Source organism: Gossypium raimondii, chromosome 10, assembly GCF_025698545.1.
Source record: "Gossypium raimondii isolate GPD5lz chromosome 10, ASM2569854v1, whole genome shotgun sequence".
NCBI lineage: Eukaryota > Viridiplantae > Streptophyta > Magnoliopsida > Malvales > Malvaceae > Gossypium > Gossypium raimondii.
In genome coordinates, this window is record NC_068574.1 from 29,934,591 (window position 1) to 29,951,704 (window position 17,114).

General features: G+C 30.4%; 1 protein-coding gene across 1 annotated transcript; it reads right to left on the bottom strand.

The window, feature by feature from the left end:
* Nucleotides 1-1,758: 1,758 nt before the first annotated feature.
* Nucleotides 1,759-2,393, bottom strand: LOC105778676 (uncharacterized protein At2g29880-like). Its single transcript, XM_012602425.2, has 2 exons — nucleotides 2,195-2,393; nucleotides 1,759-2,119 (listed from the first exon to the last, which is right to left on the bottom strand). The coding sequence occupies exons 1-2, from the start codon at nucleotides 2,384-2,386 to the stop codon at nucleotides 1,823-1,825; spliced, it is 489 nt and encodes a 162-aa protein (XP_012457879.2). The 5' UTR covers nucleotides 2,387-2,393; the 3' UTR covers nucleotides 1,759-1,822.
* Between the last annotated feature and the right edge of the window lie 14,721 nt (nucleotides 2,394-17,114).

Genomic DNA, 17,114 nt, shown 5'->3' on the forward strand with positions numbered 1-17,114 from the left:
AATAACAATAACAATAATCATCTACCTAAAAAAAATTCTACTAAGGGGTATTCTAGTCATTTTAGTTTTTTTCCTTGTGCTATTACAACATCATTCCATTCAACCAAACACAAGAATACTATTACGCCTCTATTCTATTACATTCAACCAAACAATTGAATTACTATTACGCCTCTATTCCATTGCAACTCTATTCCATTACAGCGAACTAAACGTGCCCTTAATAGAATTTTTTTTTAACATAATTATTATTAAATATAATTTAACAAAAATATATAATTTAATAAAATTCTTAATATTAAATATTCTTATATGAATTTTCTAAAATCATAAAATATAATACTATAAAATATAATTTAAAATAATTATTATTAAAAATATAATTTAGTAAAATATATAATTTAATAAAATTCTTAATATTAAATATTCTTAAATGAATTTACTAAAATCATAATATATAACACTATAAAATATAATTTAAAATAATAATTATTAAAAATATAATTTAATAAAATATATAATTTAATAAAATTCTTAATATTAAATATTCTTAAATGAATTTAATAAAATCATAATATATAACGCTATAAAATATAATTTAAAATAATAATTATTAAAAATATAATTTAGAAAAATATATAATTTAATAAAATTCTTAATATTAAATATTCTTAAATGAATTTAATAAAATCATAATATATAACGCTATAAAATATAATTTAAAATAATAATTATTAAAATATAATTTAGAAAAATATATAATTTAATAAAATTCTTAATATTAAATATTCTTAGAATTTACTAAAATCATAATATATAATACTATAAAATATAATTTAAATTAATTATTTTAAATATAATTTAATAAAATATATAATTTAATAAAATTCTTAATATTAAATATTCTTGTATGAATTTACTAAAATCATAATATATAATACCATAAAATATAATTTAAAATAATTATTATTAAATATAATTTATTAAAATATATAATTTAATAAAATTCTTAATATTAAATATTCTTATATGAATTTACTATAGCCATAATATATAATACTATAAAATATAATCTAAAATAATTATTATTAAATATAATTTAATAAAATATATAATTTAATAAAATTCTTAATGTTAAATATTCTTATATGAATTTACTAAAATCATAATATATAATATGTAAAATATAATTTATAATCTACTTTATTATTTTTAAACTGTAATACATATTTAATGTGCTAAAATATCATTAGTGAAACAAATAATTTAATTATTCTACAATAAAAAAATTAGAAGTAATAAATAACTTGAGAATTATATTTTGCATAAACATAATATTCATATATTAACAAAAGGTTACATGAAATTCATGAAATTCTATGTCATAATCCATATGTTATACAGTTTTACAACATCAAAAAGTTAGAACATTGTAATGATATACCATTCCAAATATTACAAACATAAAAAGTTACGAAAATATCGTCAACAAAACCATGATTTTTAATGGTCAGCAAGAAATCTTCTGACCCATTCCAACCGCAAATCAGAAGGTAAACTAAAGAAAACGAGCATTTGAGTTGGATGATCTGGAATTTTGCTCAATGCTCGATAGCGCTTATCCACAGTTAAACCTTCTATTTCACATAAGGTTGGATATAAATTTGTAGCTTTTTCTTGGATGATCTGGAAATCTTCTGACTTTTGTTGAACTAACACATCGGAGGCAATACTCCTACTAAATTGTTCGCCAATGGCCCGCATGTTTTTCGCCAATAAAGTGGCAGCATCATGAAATGAAGAAGAAATATGATCACTTGCATCATAATTCTTTTTTTTTCTTCTTTGAAGATGTGGAACCCCCTTGGTTTCTATCTGGTTGCGGTTCCGTAGCAGAAACATCCATGTCATCCAAAGAGACATCAGCTTTGCAGTAATAGAATTCGTTTCTTTCTTCATTAATATCTGTAGTAGGTACATCCTGAACATTTATTTCTTCAATAACATCAGCGGCTGTTTGAGCATCTCTCCCAGTCGCTCGATCTCTTGCGTAGATGGAAGTAAGTTGGTGGTAATAAGGGAAACTACGATGTCTGAATTGACCGGCTTCTTTATGACTCTATAAAAATGAGGAAATCATATTAGTTATAAGTTTGGTAAAAATAAGATAATAAAAACTTGAAATAATTCTTACATTTAAATAAGAGCTCCAAACCGCATCTTCAGCAACAACGATCTGCCTATGCTCATCCCAACCAAAACCGCTATTGTTTTGGCCATTAAGCATGTCATACACGATTGACCAATCCCTTTTTAGTAACTTAATCCTCGATTCAATATTAGGTCTAGCCTTCAACATTGCATTGGGTAAAGCCTTTTCTAACATTTTTTCTAAATCGTTTAAATAACCGGCTTTGAACCCCGTATTAGCATTAAAGGTTCCAACATTCTGCAAGTCCACCATGCAAGAAACCACTGCTGCATCTTCTTCTGGAACCCATTTCCTTTTGGTTCCTCGAGAAGCTTGGGAAAAAACATTTGATTCTGAAACACCTGACATAATTATCTTAAGAAAAAAACAAATTAAAATTAAGTTTAATATCATGAATCAAAAAGTGAACACTTTATAAAATTAAAATTAAGTTCAATATCATGAATCAAAAGCTCAACACTTTATAAAATTATAACACATGATGAATGAAAAGAAATTAAATTATAATTCAACAAGTTTAGTACAATACAAAAAACAATTCAAACACCACCAAAGTTTCACAAACTAGATACATAAAATAACATAAACAAATTAACTCAAACTCATTTTGTCCCTAAACCTAACTAATTTCTAGATGCTTGCCATTCATCAAACATTTGGTTGGCTAGTTCCATCCTCCAAGTAGCCCATGCATCCGATGGATGAATATTTACGATATTCGGTTCATCGTCATCTACCACATTACTAAGTAATCCTTCTCCCACCTCCGATTCAATAGGATCAATACTCACATGGGTTTGAATAAAATTATAGAGCAAATAACATGCAATAATGATTCTATTATGCACCCTTATAGGATAGAATGATGGACTCCTAAGTATTCCCCATCTAAGTTTTAATAACGCAAAGCATCTTTCAATAACATTACGTGCTGAGGCATGTTTTATATTAAAAAATTCTTGCGGAGTACTTGGCTGATAACCCTGACACCACTCAGTCAAATGATATCGTTTTCCTCTAAATGGTGCAAGAAATTCCTCACAATTTGTGTATCCAACATCAACTAGATAATAACAACCTATAAAAAAATTTTAAATGATTAATTCCCTAAAAAAAGTTTGATCTTCATGAATAATTCAAAGTCCTCTAACTATCCAGTTTACCATGAGGAACTTTTAGTCCATGTCTCCTACTAATGGCATCTCGAAGAACCCGTCCATCAGCAACAGAACCTTCCCAACCAGGAAGAACATAAACAAATTGCATATCAGGTGTACAAACACCTAGCATATTTGTTGCTATGTCACCTTTTCGCGTTCAATATCTAGGTTTATCAACTGTTGGAACCCTAATCTTGATGTGGGTTCCATCAAGAGCACCTAAGCAATTCTATATCACATGTTATAAAACCTTGAGTTAGGATACTAAACTTAAATCTAAATAAACTAAATTATGTACAAGCTATATATAAAACTCAATCCAATACCTTAAACCATTTCCTTATTGTGTCTGAAGAATTAGCTGTAATTGGCTCTGCCTTTCTAAATAACACATCTTGTAAGCGTATGATAGCATTTAAAACAATATGAAATGATCTGCTAATAGTTTGCCCGGACCTATTAAAGTGATGTTTGATAACTCGATTCTTAAGGTGATGGGAAATGATATGTAAAAACATTGCCACTTGCTCATCAACAAGCATGTTCCTTGACGACTTCAATCCCCCTAACGTTTGTAACATCTCACATAGTTTAAAAAAGGCAAATCTATTCATCCTAACTTGTTCAATACATGTCTCATCACTAGCATATATAAGCCTTTTCACATAATCCCGTTTTGCATAAAAATCTAAAATATAGGACCTAATCCTTGGTCTATAAGTTTGTAGGCTATGGCTAGCACCCAATGTAAGTAAGAACCAACTCGCAATTCTACAGATTTGCAACCATATTGTCAATGCAATACCAATTCTTTTACGCCTCACACTTTGTGCAATTAAAGGCAAACGAGCCATTACTGCAAGATATTAAAGTGTTATATAACTTGAGATCATAGTAAAAGGGTCACATTTCTCCAATCATAATTTCAATACAGTAAAATAAAATAAAATAATTTAATTGCCAAAGAACTTACAGTGATTGTGTGAATAGAAGACGCTCAACTGTGGGTGGATGAAGCAATCAAACAAGCCAAAGAATTCAAGTTGCAATAACACACTATCAAAGAAAAATGAACAATACAAATTTAAAATCTTTATGAAGCAAAAAATAGAAATTAAAATTATCTTTGCAACTTGAAATTCATTTCTTTATCAAATTAGTTGTCATGATATAAAAGCACTTTAGGCCTCAATAATAAAATCACAGATGGCATGCCTAGTCTATTAACCAAAACCTTATGTAGAAATAGACTATCCTTGTGAGGTGAACAAATTTTGAAAATAGTCTACAGCCTTTTGCATAAATTCATCTATATATTGAATTAAAATTAAATTTATATTTATACAATTGCATTCAGAATGAAACAATCCAATCTCAATCCAAAATAGCAAGCAACAAGGGAAAAAGAAGAGAACAGATTGAAGGTCTAACATTCTCCCAACATGGTATGTATAAAAATACGGGCATAGTTTGCCGTCAGACGGTAAAAAAATAGGCCAAAAATAGAGAGGAGCCCCATTCAATAACATCTTCCTCATTAATATGCATTTATATCTGAAGCTCACATCCAAGTCCAAATAACAAATTGAAGGATGTCCTATCCCCAAAACAATTTTTTTTATTTAGTTCCACCAATAAAGTCAGCATAACTTCAACTGTCAATCATAATTATATAGATTAAGCTGCTTGATTAACCAGTAATAAAGGATATGTTAGGAAATTTCTAAGATCGTTCACTATCTTTCCTAGCTTTTCTTTGTTTGCCTGCCGAGGAAACAGAATCTATCACCATCATACCATATTATTAATTTTAGTTCCAAAAGCTCATAAGGCAATGTAGAGAAGAAAATTTAACAAATATCGTTCACTTCATCACTGAGAACATGTACCCTCCTTCCAAAGCAATAATAGTTATCCATTAAGTAGACACTATTGACATTTTTCATAGAAACAAACAAACAAAAATTAGACACAAACAAAATCCACCAACTAATCCCAAACTTTTGAACTAAAGTAAAACAAAAACAATAACACTCACTTGCAATTTTCATGTCAAGAATGTAATAAAACATTTCAGAATTAAAATGTGCACTTTTATGCCATTGAAAACAAAACATAATCAATTTATACACACCAAAGTAATATATCCATTTTCTATGTTCATGCTAAGAATGAAAAAAAAATCATTGAAACCTCAAATGAACCATAAACAGAAAAGACCTATTTTTCATCTTCATCTAAAAAGTGTAAAAAAATTAAAAATAAAAATCCATAGAAACCTCAAAATGAACCAATCCTAAAAATAAAAATAGGAAGTACCCATTTTCAATCTTCATCTAAAAAATGAAATAAACAACAATTCGAACATTAAATGAACTATCTCAACACACACCAAAAGAAAAGAAAAACGAACAAACCCTCATCTAAGAATGTAGTGAATCATTCGAACTGTAAAACTAATCATATCTAAACAAACAGATAGATAATATACCAAAAATTAAAAGCCATTTGATATTCATGTAAACAATGTCCTTAATAAACATCCACTCCAACCTTCAAATAACCCATTAAAAAACTGCATATACCAATGCACATATACAAGATACACAGCAAAAACAAAATACACTCATTTGCCAACACAATCTCAGAGACGATACAAACCATTCAAAAATTAAAGTGCACCATTAGAATTCAAAAACACAAAAAATAAAACAAACCTATTCTCCAGATTCTTTTAAAAAGAAACATTCTAATTGATCGATCAAAATAAATAAATAACTCAAACCCGATGCTCTAATAAACATTCCAATAACATAAACAACACCATTCAAAAAGATAAAAAGAACCAAAAATTGATCAATCAAAATTCTCAAAAGCCACATGCAAACATATCTTCCACATTTGCATTACACAGGTTAAGCAAATAATCATAACAAAAAACATACCCAGCGACAAGGCGAAAACTAGCCTCGTACCTTGCTGAAGACGACCCGTACGGGCCACCAAATAAGAAAATGATGGAAGAAGAAGCAGAAATTACCTCTGCAATATCGATGGAAAAAGAAGCAAAAATTGATGAGGGCAAAAAAAGGAAACGAAAATAAGAAACGGGTAAGGAATCCCTAATCGGCGCTGAATGGGGGGAATGCCTATTATGGGATGTAGGCGTATTAGGGACGAAATGGATTCGGGACGTAATAGCATTACGGGCAACTAAACGCCCGTTTGGTGGTGGGCCCGTAGAATAGGGGGAATGCATTCCTATTCCCCCTAACCAAACAGCCCGTGATGGTGGTGCCGGATGGAATGGGGGCACCACAATTTTTTTCCCACCAATAGCCACTCATCTTCAGGTCATATTTGGATTAAAAAACCATATTTAAATGGTGGAGGGTAGGCATATGACGACATTAATATACAGGTTGAAAAAAAATTCGGGCACAATATAGGTCATATATGAGCTAAAAAATTATTTTAAGGGAAAGAGGGCTTTTGTTAGGCGACACCTAGGGGAGGAGGGCTATTGTCAGGTGGTACCACTGTTGGCAGTCTAACTGCTTGCGGCGAACGTGACCAGACGGTTACGGGGTGTTTCTTCTTCTCATCTCCAAAACAATTGTCCATTTCCTCATTTTCCCCGCTTAAGGCATATATATCTAAGCCTATAGATGGTCCCCTTGTGTTGAAAGGAAAAAGTTTGACAATTTGGTTTTGTAGATTTTGTGTTGAGAAGAAAGGAATCACTAGGTATGTTGTATTTTTTTTTAATATTATTTGTTTGTTTGTTATTTATTTAACTAGTATAAAGAAAATTATTATATCTTTGAAATGGTATGGCAAAAAATATGTGATGTTTTCTAATTTTTATTTGTAATTATTATGCATTTGTTTGTTTTTTTACTTAGTTAATATTAAAAATTCTTTTCTAATTTTCCGAGCTTGTTATCTAATTATAATTTTTTCAGATTTTTAACATTAAATTTTTATATATTAAATTTTTTTGAGATTTTTAACATTAAATTTTTATATTTTAAATATTTGTTGTGTTGAAATTTTATTATTTAATGTTATTTGAATGATTTAGAGATTTCATGTTAAATTTTTGTATGTATAATAAAATAATAATTTTATTTTTGTAATGATAATGTTTTTTTTGTGTGAATAAAACAGTTTAGTATTTTTTGGTATGTGTAGGAATAAAAAAGTTTAAGTGATATTATTGTGTTTTGCATGTGTTGTATATATTATTTTGATATTTTTTTATTGTGATTTGCATGTTTTTGTATTATATTTATGTGTTTTGTTAATGAGCGAAAATGTTCAAACTTTAATTTTTCTGTTAAAAATGCATTTTCGTTATTTGTATATGGTTTATTTGTTCATTGATGATTAAGTTTTTTTTCAAAACGCAAATATCCAAATGGGTTCTTTGATTACAAAAAATGATCACATAGCAAATATGATTAATGTGCAGGTAATGAAATTGTTATTTGTTATTCACGAGTCCTTTTATAAAGTTCCACGTCATTTTTTTTATTTAATTAGGATATATTAATTAATGCGGTAATTAAATATTGTCAGGGTCAATATCGCATATTGGGGGCTCGTGTCAATGGTCTGGGCAATCGACCAAATGAACATTTTATGCCATACTTGGAGGCATTCGGATTCGGATCAATGGCATTGATTCGAATGTTCGATTTGAGGTGACGCTTGATATCCACTTTGGTCAAGCGGTGGTGTCCGGAGACCCACACATTTCATTTGTTGTGTGGGGAGTGTACCATCACTCTAAAAGATGTTGCACTAAAACTTAGGCTCCCAATCGACGATAGTGCAATCACAGGTGTAAGTACAGTGTCTAAATTGACGACGCTTTGCTAGCACTTACTAAAACGCTCACCCGATGATGGTGGAGATAAATTTACTAGTTTGAGATTTTCATGGTTGAAGGGAAATTTTAAAAATTTATCAAGTACTGCCACTGAGCCGAAGATGATATGTGCTGCTCGAGCATATATAATGCATCTAATAGGGGTGTACTCATGCCAGATGCAAATAACAAGGTCTACTTGATATACTTGCCCCTGTTATTTGATTTGACAACTGCACGTTCGTATAATTGGGGCTCAGCAATATTAGCAACATTGTATCATGAGCTTTTTCGTGTGACAAAACATCGTACCATGGACATAAGCGGGTTCTTGATATTGCTGTAGTCCTGGGCGCTATACAGGATGTCATATTTGACATCAGTTAGTCAACAAACACATGCCTTCCCACTTGCAAATAAGTGATAAAATTTAAGCATTACATCAAGAATTTTGTTTTTTTATGGAAAATTGTTCTAACAAGTTTAATTTTTAATTTATTTTTTTAAATATTTTTAATTTTTAATGATTACGAAATGGAAGCATATAATTAATAAACACTATTCATTCAACAAGGATTAATTTCAAAACACAACTTTTGACTTTTTTGAAAACAATATAATGTCAAAGTTTTGTTTTAAGATGTAATATAGTTGTGTTGCTCCTAAAATATAAATATGAAAATTCCATCATAATAAAAAATAAAATAAAATTTTGAACATGGAGTACAATAATTCATAGTCCACTCGATCGAGATGATTGTCCAATATGGTAGGTTCAGTGCAGGCATTTAGTCCGATTATGACTAGCTGTTCTGTACAGACCATAAAGTTTGGGGTTGGGGTTCTCCATCATGTCCATTTCACCATAGATCCTGGTGACCTATAGGCGACTTTTTCGACTTCTTACGTAACCCCTTGTCTGGGGCAAACTCGAAAGTCAGCGGAGGCACTTCCCATGTAGACAAATCACGCAAGCTGGGGAACTTGTTTCCCCAAATACGCAATGTGCATTCCAAAGTGTACACCTCATCGATATATTGTTCAACATTGATTGAGGTGAGAGTGCAAGTTGCAACGACATACGTACAATGGTAACGAAGTGTTTGGAACTTCCAAGCAATCACACCATCTATTTCGGAGATCAACTCTGTAAAACTTAGGTGGGATATCGGATTGATGACCAATGAACTCCATAACTTGAAAAGTTTCTAATTGTCGAGAATATATTTCTACATTCATCGACCTCGCTCTCTGATGGTTCGCATCCATTGCCTTCTTGACCTTCTCGACAAATACGTGTCCCGCCTCTATATGGTTTACTTATTTCAGCCCCATTCTTAGCATCATTGTTGCTAGCCTACAGAACATAACTAAGAAAATAGATGAAATTGGAAGATGTTGTGTTCGCTTCAAGACGGAGTTAATCGCCTTTGCCAAGTTGGTGGTCATATGACCATATCGAGACCCGTTATCGAAACTTTGAGCCCATTGTCACGGCTCTATGGTACCCAACCACTCTCAGAAAGGAGTATTCATTTCACCGTGCATATCATCTTCAAGCCTGGTTAGCCTTTGCTTGAAATGGTGTTGTTCTAGCTCGTACGCTACATATGTATTCCAAAAAGATACATTAACTTTTTGAATTAATTTGTAGAAGTATTAAAAACATTTCAAAAATATGTTGAAACTGAAATTTACCCATGTTCACGACTTGTTTCCGCCAGTGTGCATTTTGTAGTCTTGGCGGAAGTTAGAGGCGATGTGCCCGATGCAGTAAACGAATCTCCACAAAACACCTAAATGCCTAATCGTGATAATTAGTCCCTTCGATCAATCGAATATGATACAAATATTGTCATCTCTAACAACATATGTCTGTAAGTTCGTCAGGAAGAATTCCCATGATTCTATGTTCTCGGACTCCACAATGGCAAATGCTACAGGGAGCAAGTTCTAATTCTCGTCTTGAGCAACTGCAATAAGCATAATCTGCATATATTTTCTGTATAGCCAGATTCCGTCAACCTGCACAAGTGACTTGCAATGGGGAAAGGTCTACACGCATGGATCAAACGTCCAAAACATCTGGTGGATAGTTTTCCTTCCCGATTGTAGTTGGTCATCCGAGTCATAATAAGATCATGTTTGCATCAAGTACTTTCGCATAACGACTATCCACCATTGTAGTTCATTGTACAACACATCCCAATCTTCGTACAATTTCTCCATTATCATCTGTTCAGCTATCCATGCTTTCCGATATGACACTTGGTATTAGAATCGTTCTTGTATTTTGATAATCAGCATCGAAATAGGTTTGGTCGGCATGTCCTTCACCATTGGTATGATGTAGTTACAGATGGTTTTAGCATTAAGTTTGCGGTGATCTTGCGTCATACATGTAGAAGTGCATGTGTGAGGCCTAACAAATTTTCTAATCTCCCACATATGTGACCTCTAGATAAATGCGACTCGTTCCCGCCAATTGCGCTCTTCTATCGACCTTCAACACTCCCCAATATACAATGTTGATTTAGACACGTCGACTTTGTAGTCAATCGAAACATTCATGTTATACCGCTTAATGATAAATACCCAGTCTTCCTTAGTCGTGAATTTTTGGCCTACGAACAACTCCTCACATTCGAGATCTGTGACCAATCAGTGAGCAGGTGGTATATCGGAGTACTCTAGGAACTTGGATGCATGTGCCACACCAGGATCTACGATCTACATGTGGGCCCCAAGATCATTGCGTATGAAAATGTCTCGACTTAGGTTTTCGATTGAATATGTGTAAACATTTCCATCTTCATTCATGCCTTCATCGTCGATATCATTCGGTACCTCGTCTAAATAGGGATCACTATAATCTTCAACCTCGTGATTAGAAGGACCATTATTATCATATCCATCTTCACCATATGCATAGGTCTCAATCACCACATGATGTATTTGTAAATGGGGACCTGGGTTAAGGTTATCAGGCGTAGGTAGAGCATTAAGATCGATGTCGAACCTGCGTACAGTCGATTACCTCTCAACAGAAGCTCTTAGAACCTCCGTACACAGATCTTGAACTTTATGTTCTTCACTTAATGGAGTGAAATCTTCAGGTGGCTCCACATCAACTAACTCAACAAACAACTAAATCGATTCAATGTGGCTATTCTAATACTGACAATAAAGTGCTACCATTGTCTCCACGTTGTCATTGTCTACAAGTTCCATATCGATGAATTTGATGGGATTTGTTGAAATTGAGAATTTGTAGAATAGTTTCAAGATTCTCCTCCCACAACATCTAACAATTTTTGCACTGATCCTTCCTTTCATATCATCAACCGACACGTTTCTATTAAATCTTATTTCTATTTTTCGGCGACATTCAAATATACAACCAACTGTTGTTATTAAAATTACCCTATCGGAATAAACGCATACGAAGAATTGATTATCCATTTTCAATACTAAATCTATAAAAATATTTAAATATAATTAAATTTCTCAATAATTATTTGAAAAACAAAACAAGATTCTATTGGAAAAATATAATAACAAAAATTAATCAATGTACAAACCTTACAAATCTTTCTGACTTTTCTTCTTTGTTTTCTCTTCTACAAAAAAAAAAAAAAAACTCATTTCCTTTCTTCTTATCCATTAGCTGCTACAACCATTCAACAAAACACAACAAATACTATAACAATTCAACAAAACAAAACACAAAAATGACTACCAAACTTCACACAAATTGCCATAATTGTTCAACTCAAATATATAAGGGTTTGGTGTCGCTAGTGTAAAACCCCTAACCCATATCTATCGCCAAAACATGGTTACAGAGCATTATCAGGGTTTACGAATCAAATAGATAGAAATTTCAAACGTTTCATAACATATCAAATTCATAATAAAACCAATCAAAATCATATATATTGTCCCTTATATGAGCCCTCAAGGCCCTAAATACGCATAAGAAATAAGTTGGGACAAAGTCAGAAACTTAGAAAATTTTCGAAAAACATAGAAAAATTTCAAAGTTCCAGGGGTCACACGATCGTGTGGACAAGAAAATGACCACTTCCAAGCCATTTCTTTCACCCTTTCAAGCATAAACCTACAATAAATTTGTACATGTATACAAGGCCTGTAAACATACTCAAATTATGCAAAGAATGACTAATCTCAATACCAAATGTTCATACAACCAATATGCCAAAGGCACCTCAATCATCAAGCGTCAACTTATATATATATATATATATATATATATATACATGAGCACATTTGTTCAAACCTTAACCAAGATATCAAAACTATCGATATAATCGCTGGATAGTGTGATAGATTTCCGACGAGCTTCTAACCCGATTGAGCTTTCGATAACCTGTAAAGTAAGTGATAAACAACTATGTAAGCAATGAATGCTTAGTAAGCTCATACAAACTTTAAACATAATATTCAAATTCAATAATAAACTTTATATGATAAATATAAAGTTATACCAATGCCTTAAGATTTATCAACTACATAACCACCACTAACTCATAAATGAGTAAGTCTATCAACATCATATATCCGTTCTATCAACATCATATATCCTGTTCATTCTTAACATAATAAGATTTTATAAAACGTTTTACGCTATCATTAAAATTTTCATAAAACTATGAATATCTACCTTTACTTACTTTACATTTCATTTACTAAACATAAAATTAAATAACAACATCAATTAACTAATTAATATATTTATTCATAACATAGGTAAGTTCAACCATAACATACGTAATTTCTCATACATAAGTACATTATTCAACTCGTCAATCCCTTTTCATCATATCACATTTCAATTATGAACTTACCATTTTATTTATATAATACCGGACATAAGCATATACATCAATCATAATCTCAAGCTTGACATAAGTCTAATCACCACCATCAATACGCAAGTTAGTGCATTTATGTATATAACTCATTTTCATGTTTCAAATCACTACCCCATTTTCAATTCTCATACAATATCATCCAATATCAATCATAGTATCGTTTTATTTAATTACCCCTATTAACACGACTCGGACTCGGATGGATACACAGATCCAACCAACACACCAATTTGGCACCCAATGCATTATTAGATAAATCCAAAGTAGTAATTGTGCCCAATGCTATATAAATTTCACACCCAGTGTCTCATCAGTTAAACCGAAGTAAATTGGCACCCAGTGCCTAATCGAATCGAAGTCAAAGAAATCCCTAAACTCTTCCTATCATATGGCATGCCATCTATATTCGACTCAGCCCGATACAATTAATAGGGTTCCAATTCACTTTCCAAATACAACCAATATCCAATTATTATATTTGCACATTATCACATTTACACATATATATTTATTTCTCAAATAATCAATACATTCATAATATATATACCAATTCAATCCATTCCAATCAACTTTAATTCAATTCAATATCAAAGAGCCAAATACTCACCTCAATCACTTACCATATGCATTAAATCAAAATACAACAATTTGTAACTAGGTTCGATTATAGAAATACAAACCACACAATTGAAATATAAACACATATTAATGACTAAGATCCAACTATCATATGCCAACCTTTTGAATTCATACATATTAGCATATCATTTCAACATCATTTTGTATTATACTCAAATTGCACATGCTAACATCTTTTATTTGATTAACATCTTTTATTAGCTATTCATATATCAAACCACAATTTTTATACATTGGAATTAGCCATTCAATACTCAATTCATGAGTACATAACTCATGTATCTCATTTAATCACAGCATATCTCATTTTCATTTATGCTCAGGTTAATATTCAATAAATAACAAATCTTTCAAATTCATTAAACAATTTACCTTATCGAGATTTTCCATACGAAGAACGACTTACGAATATGAGTAAATTGTCAGTCCAACCAAACACACCAGATGCTCACAAGAGCTAATCCCTCCAACACACCAAATCACGATTGTACTCTATCACGTGTTCAATCCAATCTGAGTAATCAAATTCAATATTATATATCAAATTACCATTAATTTTAAAAAATAAATATACAATTTGTACCATGTTAATATACTTAAAAATTCATATTGATGTTAAATTCTAACTGTACAAACTTACCTGGCTAAATTGCAGAAATGTCAAAGTATAGGGGTATTTTGGTAATTTTCTATTCTCCACGATTTTCCACTCGACCTTGATCTAAATTAATAGTTTCATTCAATTTATTAATTTAGACAATAAAATAATTTATTTTTATAATTTCACAAAATTGCCCCTAACATTTTACTTTTATTCAATTTAGTCCCTAAACGTAAAACATGCAAATTAACCATTTTTAATGCAAACCATACTAGCCGAATATTCATGGCATTCATTACAGCCCATTTTTGCAATAATTTCACAAAAACCCTTTTATTTTTACTATTTCGACAATTTAGTCCCTAATTAGAAAATTCATCAGAATTACTTAATAAAATACTTTTAAATATCAACCAACATCTCAAATTCATCATTTAATAACTAAAATCATATAGATTCATCAATGAAAACATTAAAAATCTTTAATAGTTTCAAAATCGAAGGTACGGGCTAGCTGGACCTAGTTGCAACGATTTCAAAAACATAAAAATTATTGAAAACGGGGCTAAATTGACCTTACATGCACCATCAAAAGAATAGACGAAACTTGAAGCTTCCATGGTTTCTTTCTTATTTTTCATTCGTGAAGAAGAAGACACCAAAATGAATATAAAACATTTTGATTTTAATTTAATTTAATTTAATTATCAAATTACCATTTTGCCCTTGGTTAAATAAATAAATAAAACACCAAATTCATGTCCATATTTGTCCATCACATAAATATATGGCATAATTACCATCAAAGGAAGGTTTAATTTCACAATTGGTCCTTCAATTTAATTAAATTCTAACTAAATAAACTTATTTACAATTTAATCCCAAACTAATTAGGATTAAAAGAACAATTAATCCAAAAGCTAATGGATTCAATCATAGCACCACCACTTGGAAACTCTGATCATGGTTTAATTACCATTTAAGTCACTTTTCCTTTATTCAATTAACCATTTAATCACTCAAATCAAATAGTGATTAAATTTTACATCTTTACAATTGAGTCCTTTTAATTAATTAACTATTGAAATGTTAAAATTTTTCAACGAAACTTTAATACAACCTTTATGACACTTCTTAAATATTTATAAAAATATTTATGACTTTTTTATAGAAACTCGATACCTCATTTTCTAGAACCACTTGACCTTATGGTCTTTCCACTTGAACTTAATTAATCAATCGAATAGCATAAATTATCATATCAAAAATCTTTTTTAAAATTATATTTGACTCGTAAATATTAAATAATAATATTTATGAACTTACTCGTCGGATTTGGTGGCCCCGAAACCACGGTTTTTGACACCACTGAAAAACGGGCTGTTACAGCTAGTGTAGCAACCTCCACCCTTTTTTACCCGTATTTTGCCCGCTATAGTTGCTTTATACCAGTGCCACTGTATAATGTCCCTCCGCCATTAATTTTTTTTAAACATATTATGAACTAAAGGTGGAGGCATGATTGGGGCAAAAAAAATGGGTGGTGCCCCTACCCCTTTAAGCACCATCCCTTGACACTGTTCATTTAATCCCATTTTGGTTAATAATGTTATCGAGATACCATTTTGATATTTAATTAATTTTTTGGTATTATCAAGGTAAAAAAGCCTCAATTCACCATAGTTATTTGGATATTTCTTTTTGTAAAATTTAAATTTAATTTCATATGTTTGTTTTAAATTTTGAATTTTTTTATTATTCACATTAAAACTAAATATTACCATTTAAATTTAAGAGTAATTAGATTATTTATTGGATATTTAAATTAACTAAAAATATGTATTTATTAAATTTAACAAAATTAAAATAAACTTTTTAAAAGTAAAACAAATAATGTATTCTTATATAGGAATTTGAATTCATTATTAGACAAATAAAATAAAATAATATAATATAAATTAAACCCATTATATGTAAAGTAAATCAAATTAAAATAATGAATTTTCAAAATTATTATCTATAATAATAGAATATTCAAATATGCAAAAAGGCAATTTAAATATATCTTAATTCGCATTATCGTTTTTTGTCACTTTATCATTCTTTTAATATACCTCGCAGAAATTTTAGGTTAAACTACATAATTAGTCACTAAATTATGGGTAAATTTTCATTTTTCTTACTGAATTATTCAAAAATTTTCATTTAAGTCATTAAGCTGTTAAACTAAATATTATATGGCTTTCTCTGTTCACACTACCTGCATCAATCAAAAGCTCTTTTTCCCCTTTTCTTCTATAGTTTAGGTTTTTTTTTCATGAAACAAGACATCACAAATTTATAAACCAGAATTCAAATAGTATTTTTTCTCCTATCTTTGAAACTAATCGTCAGATCGGCTTGGATTTAAGGTGTGTTCTTCTACTCGCCGTTGGGTACTAATCTACCATATCGGTTGTCGAATCATCGCTTAGAGCTTGTTGGCTGAACTTTTAAAATAGAAAAATCTTAATTGCCCAATGAATTAAATAAATTGTTTTGAATAGTTTGGTTACCTAAATAAAAACATTCGAATAGTTCAGTAATCAAATTGTAACATTTTTTAGTTAAATGATCAAAACAAACTAACCCATAATTTAGTGGCTAATAGTATAATTTATTAAAAATTTCATTAATCGATATCAATGGTGTCAATGCATTATAATATTATGCAAATAATGAGGATAATCCATAA

Coding starts and splice junctions, on each gene's coding strand:
- LOC105778676 (XM_012602425.2), bottom strand. CDS start 2,386: ATGTTAGAAAAGGCTTTACCCAATGCAATGTTGAAGGCTAGACCTAAT. Junction 2,120..2,194: donor TTTGGAGCTCTTATTTAAAT/GTAAGAATTATT, acceptor TCATTTTTATAG/AGTCATAAAGAAGCCGGTCA.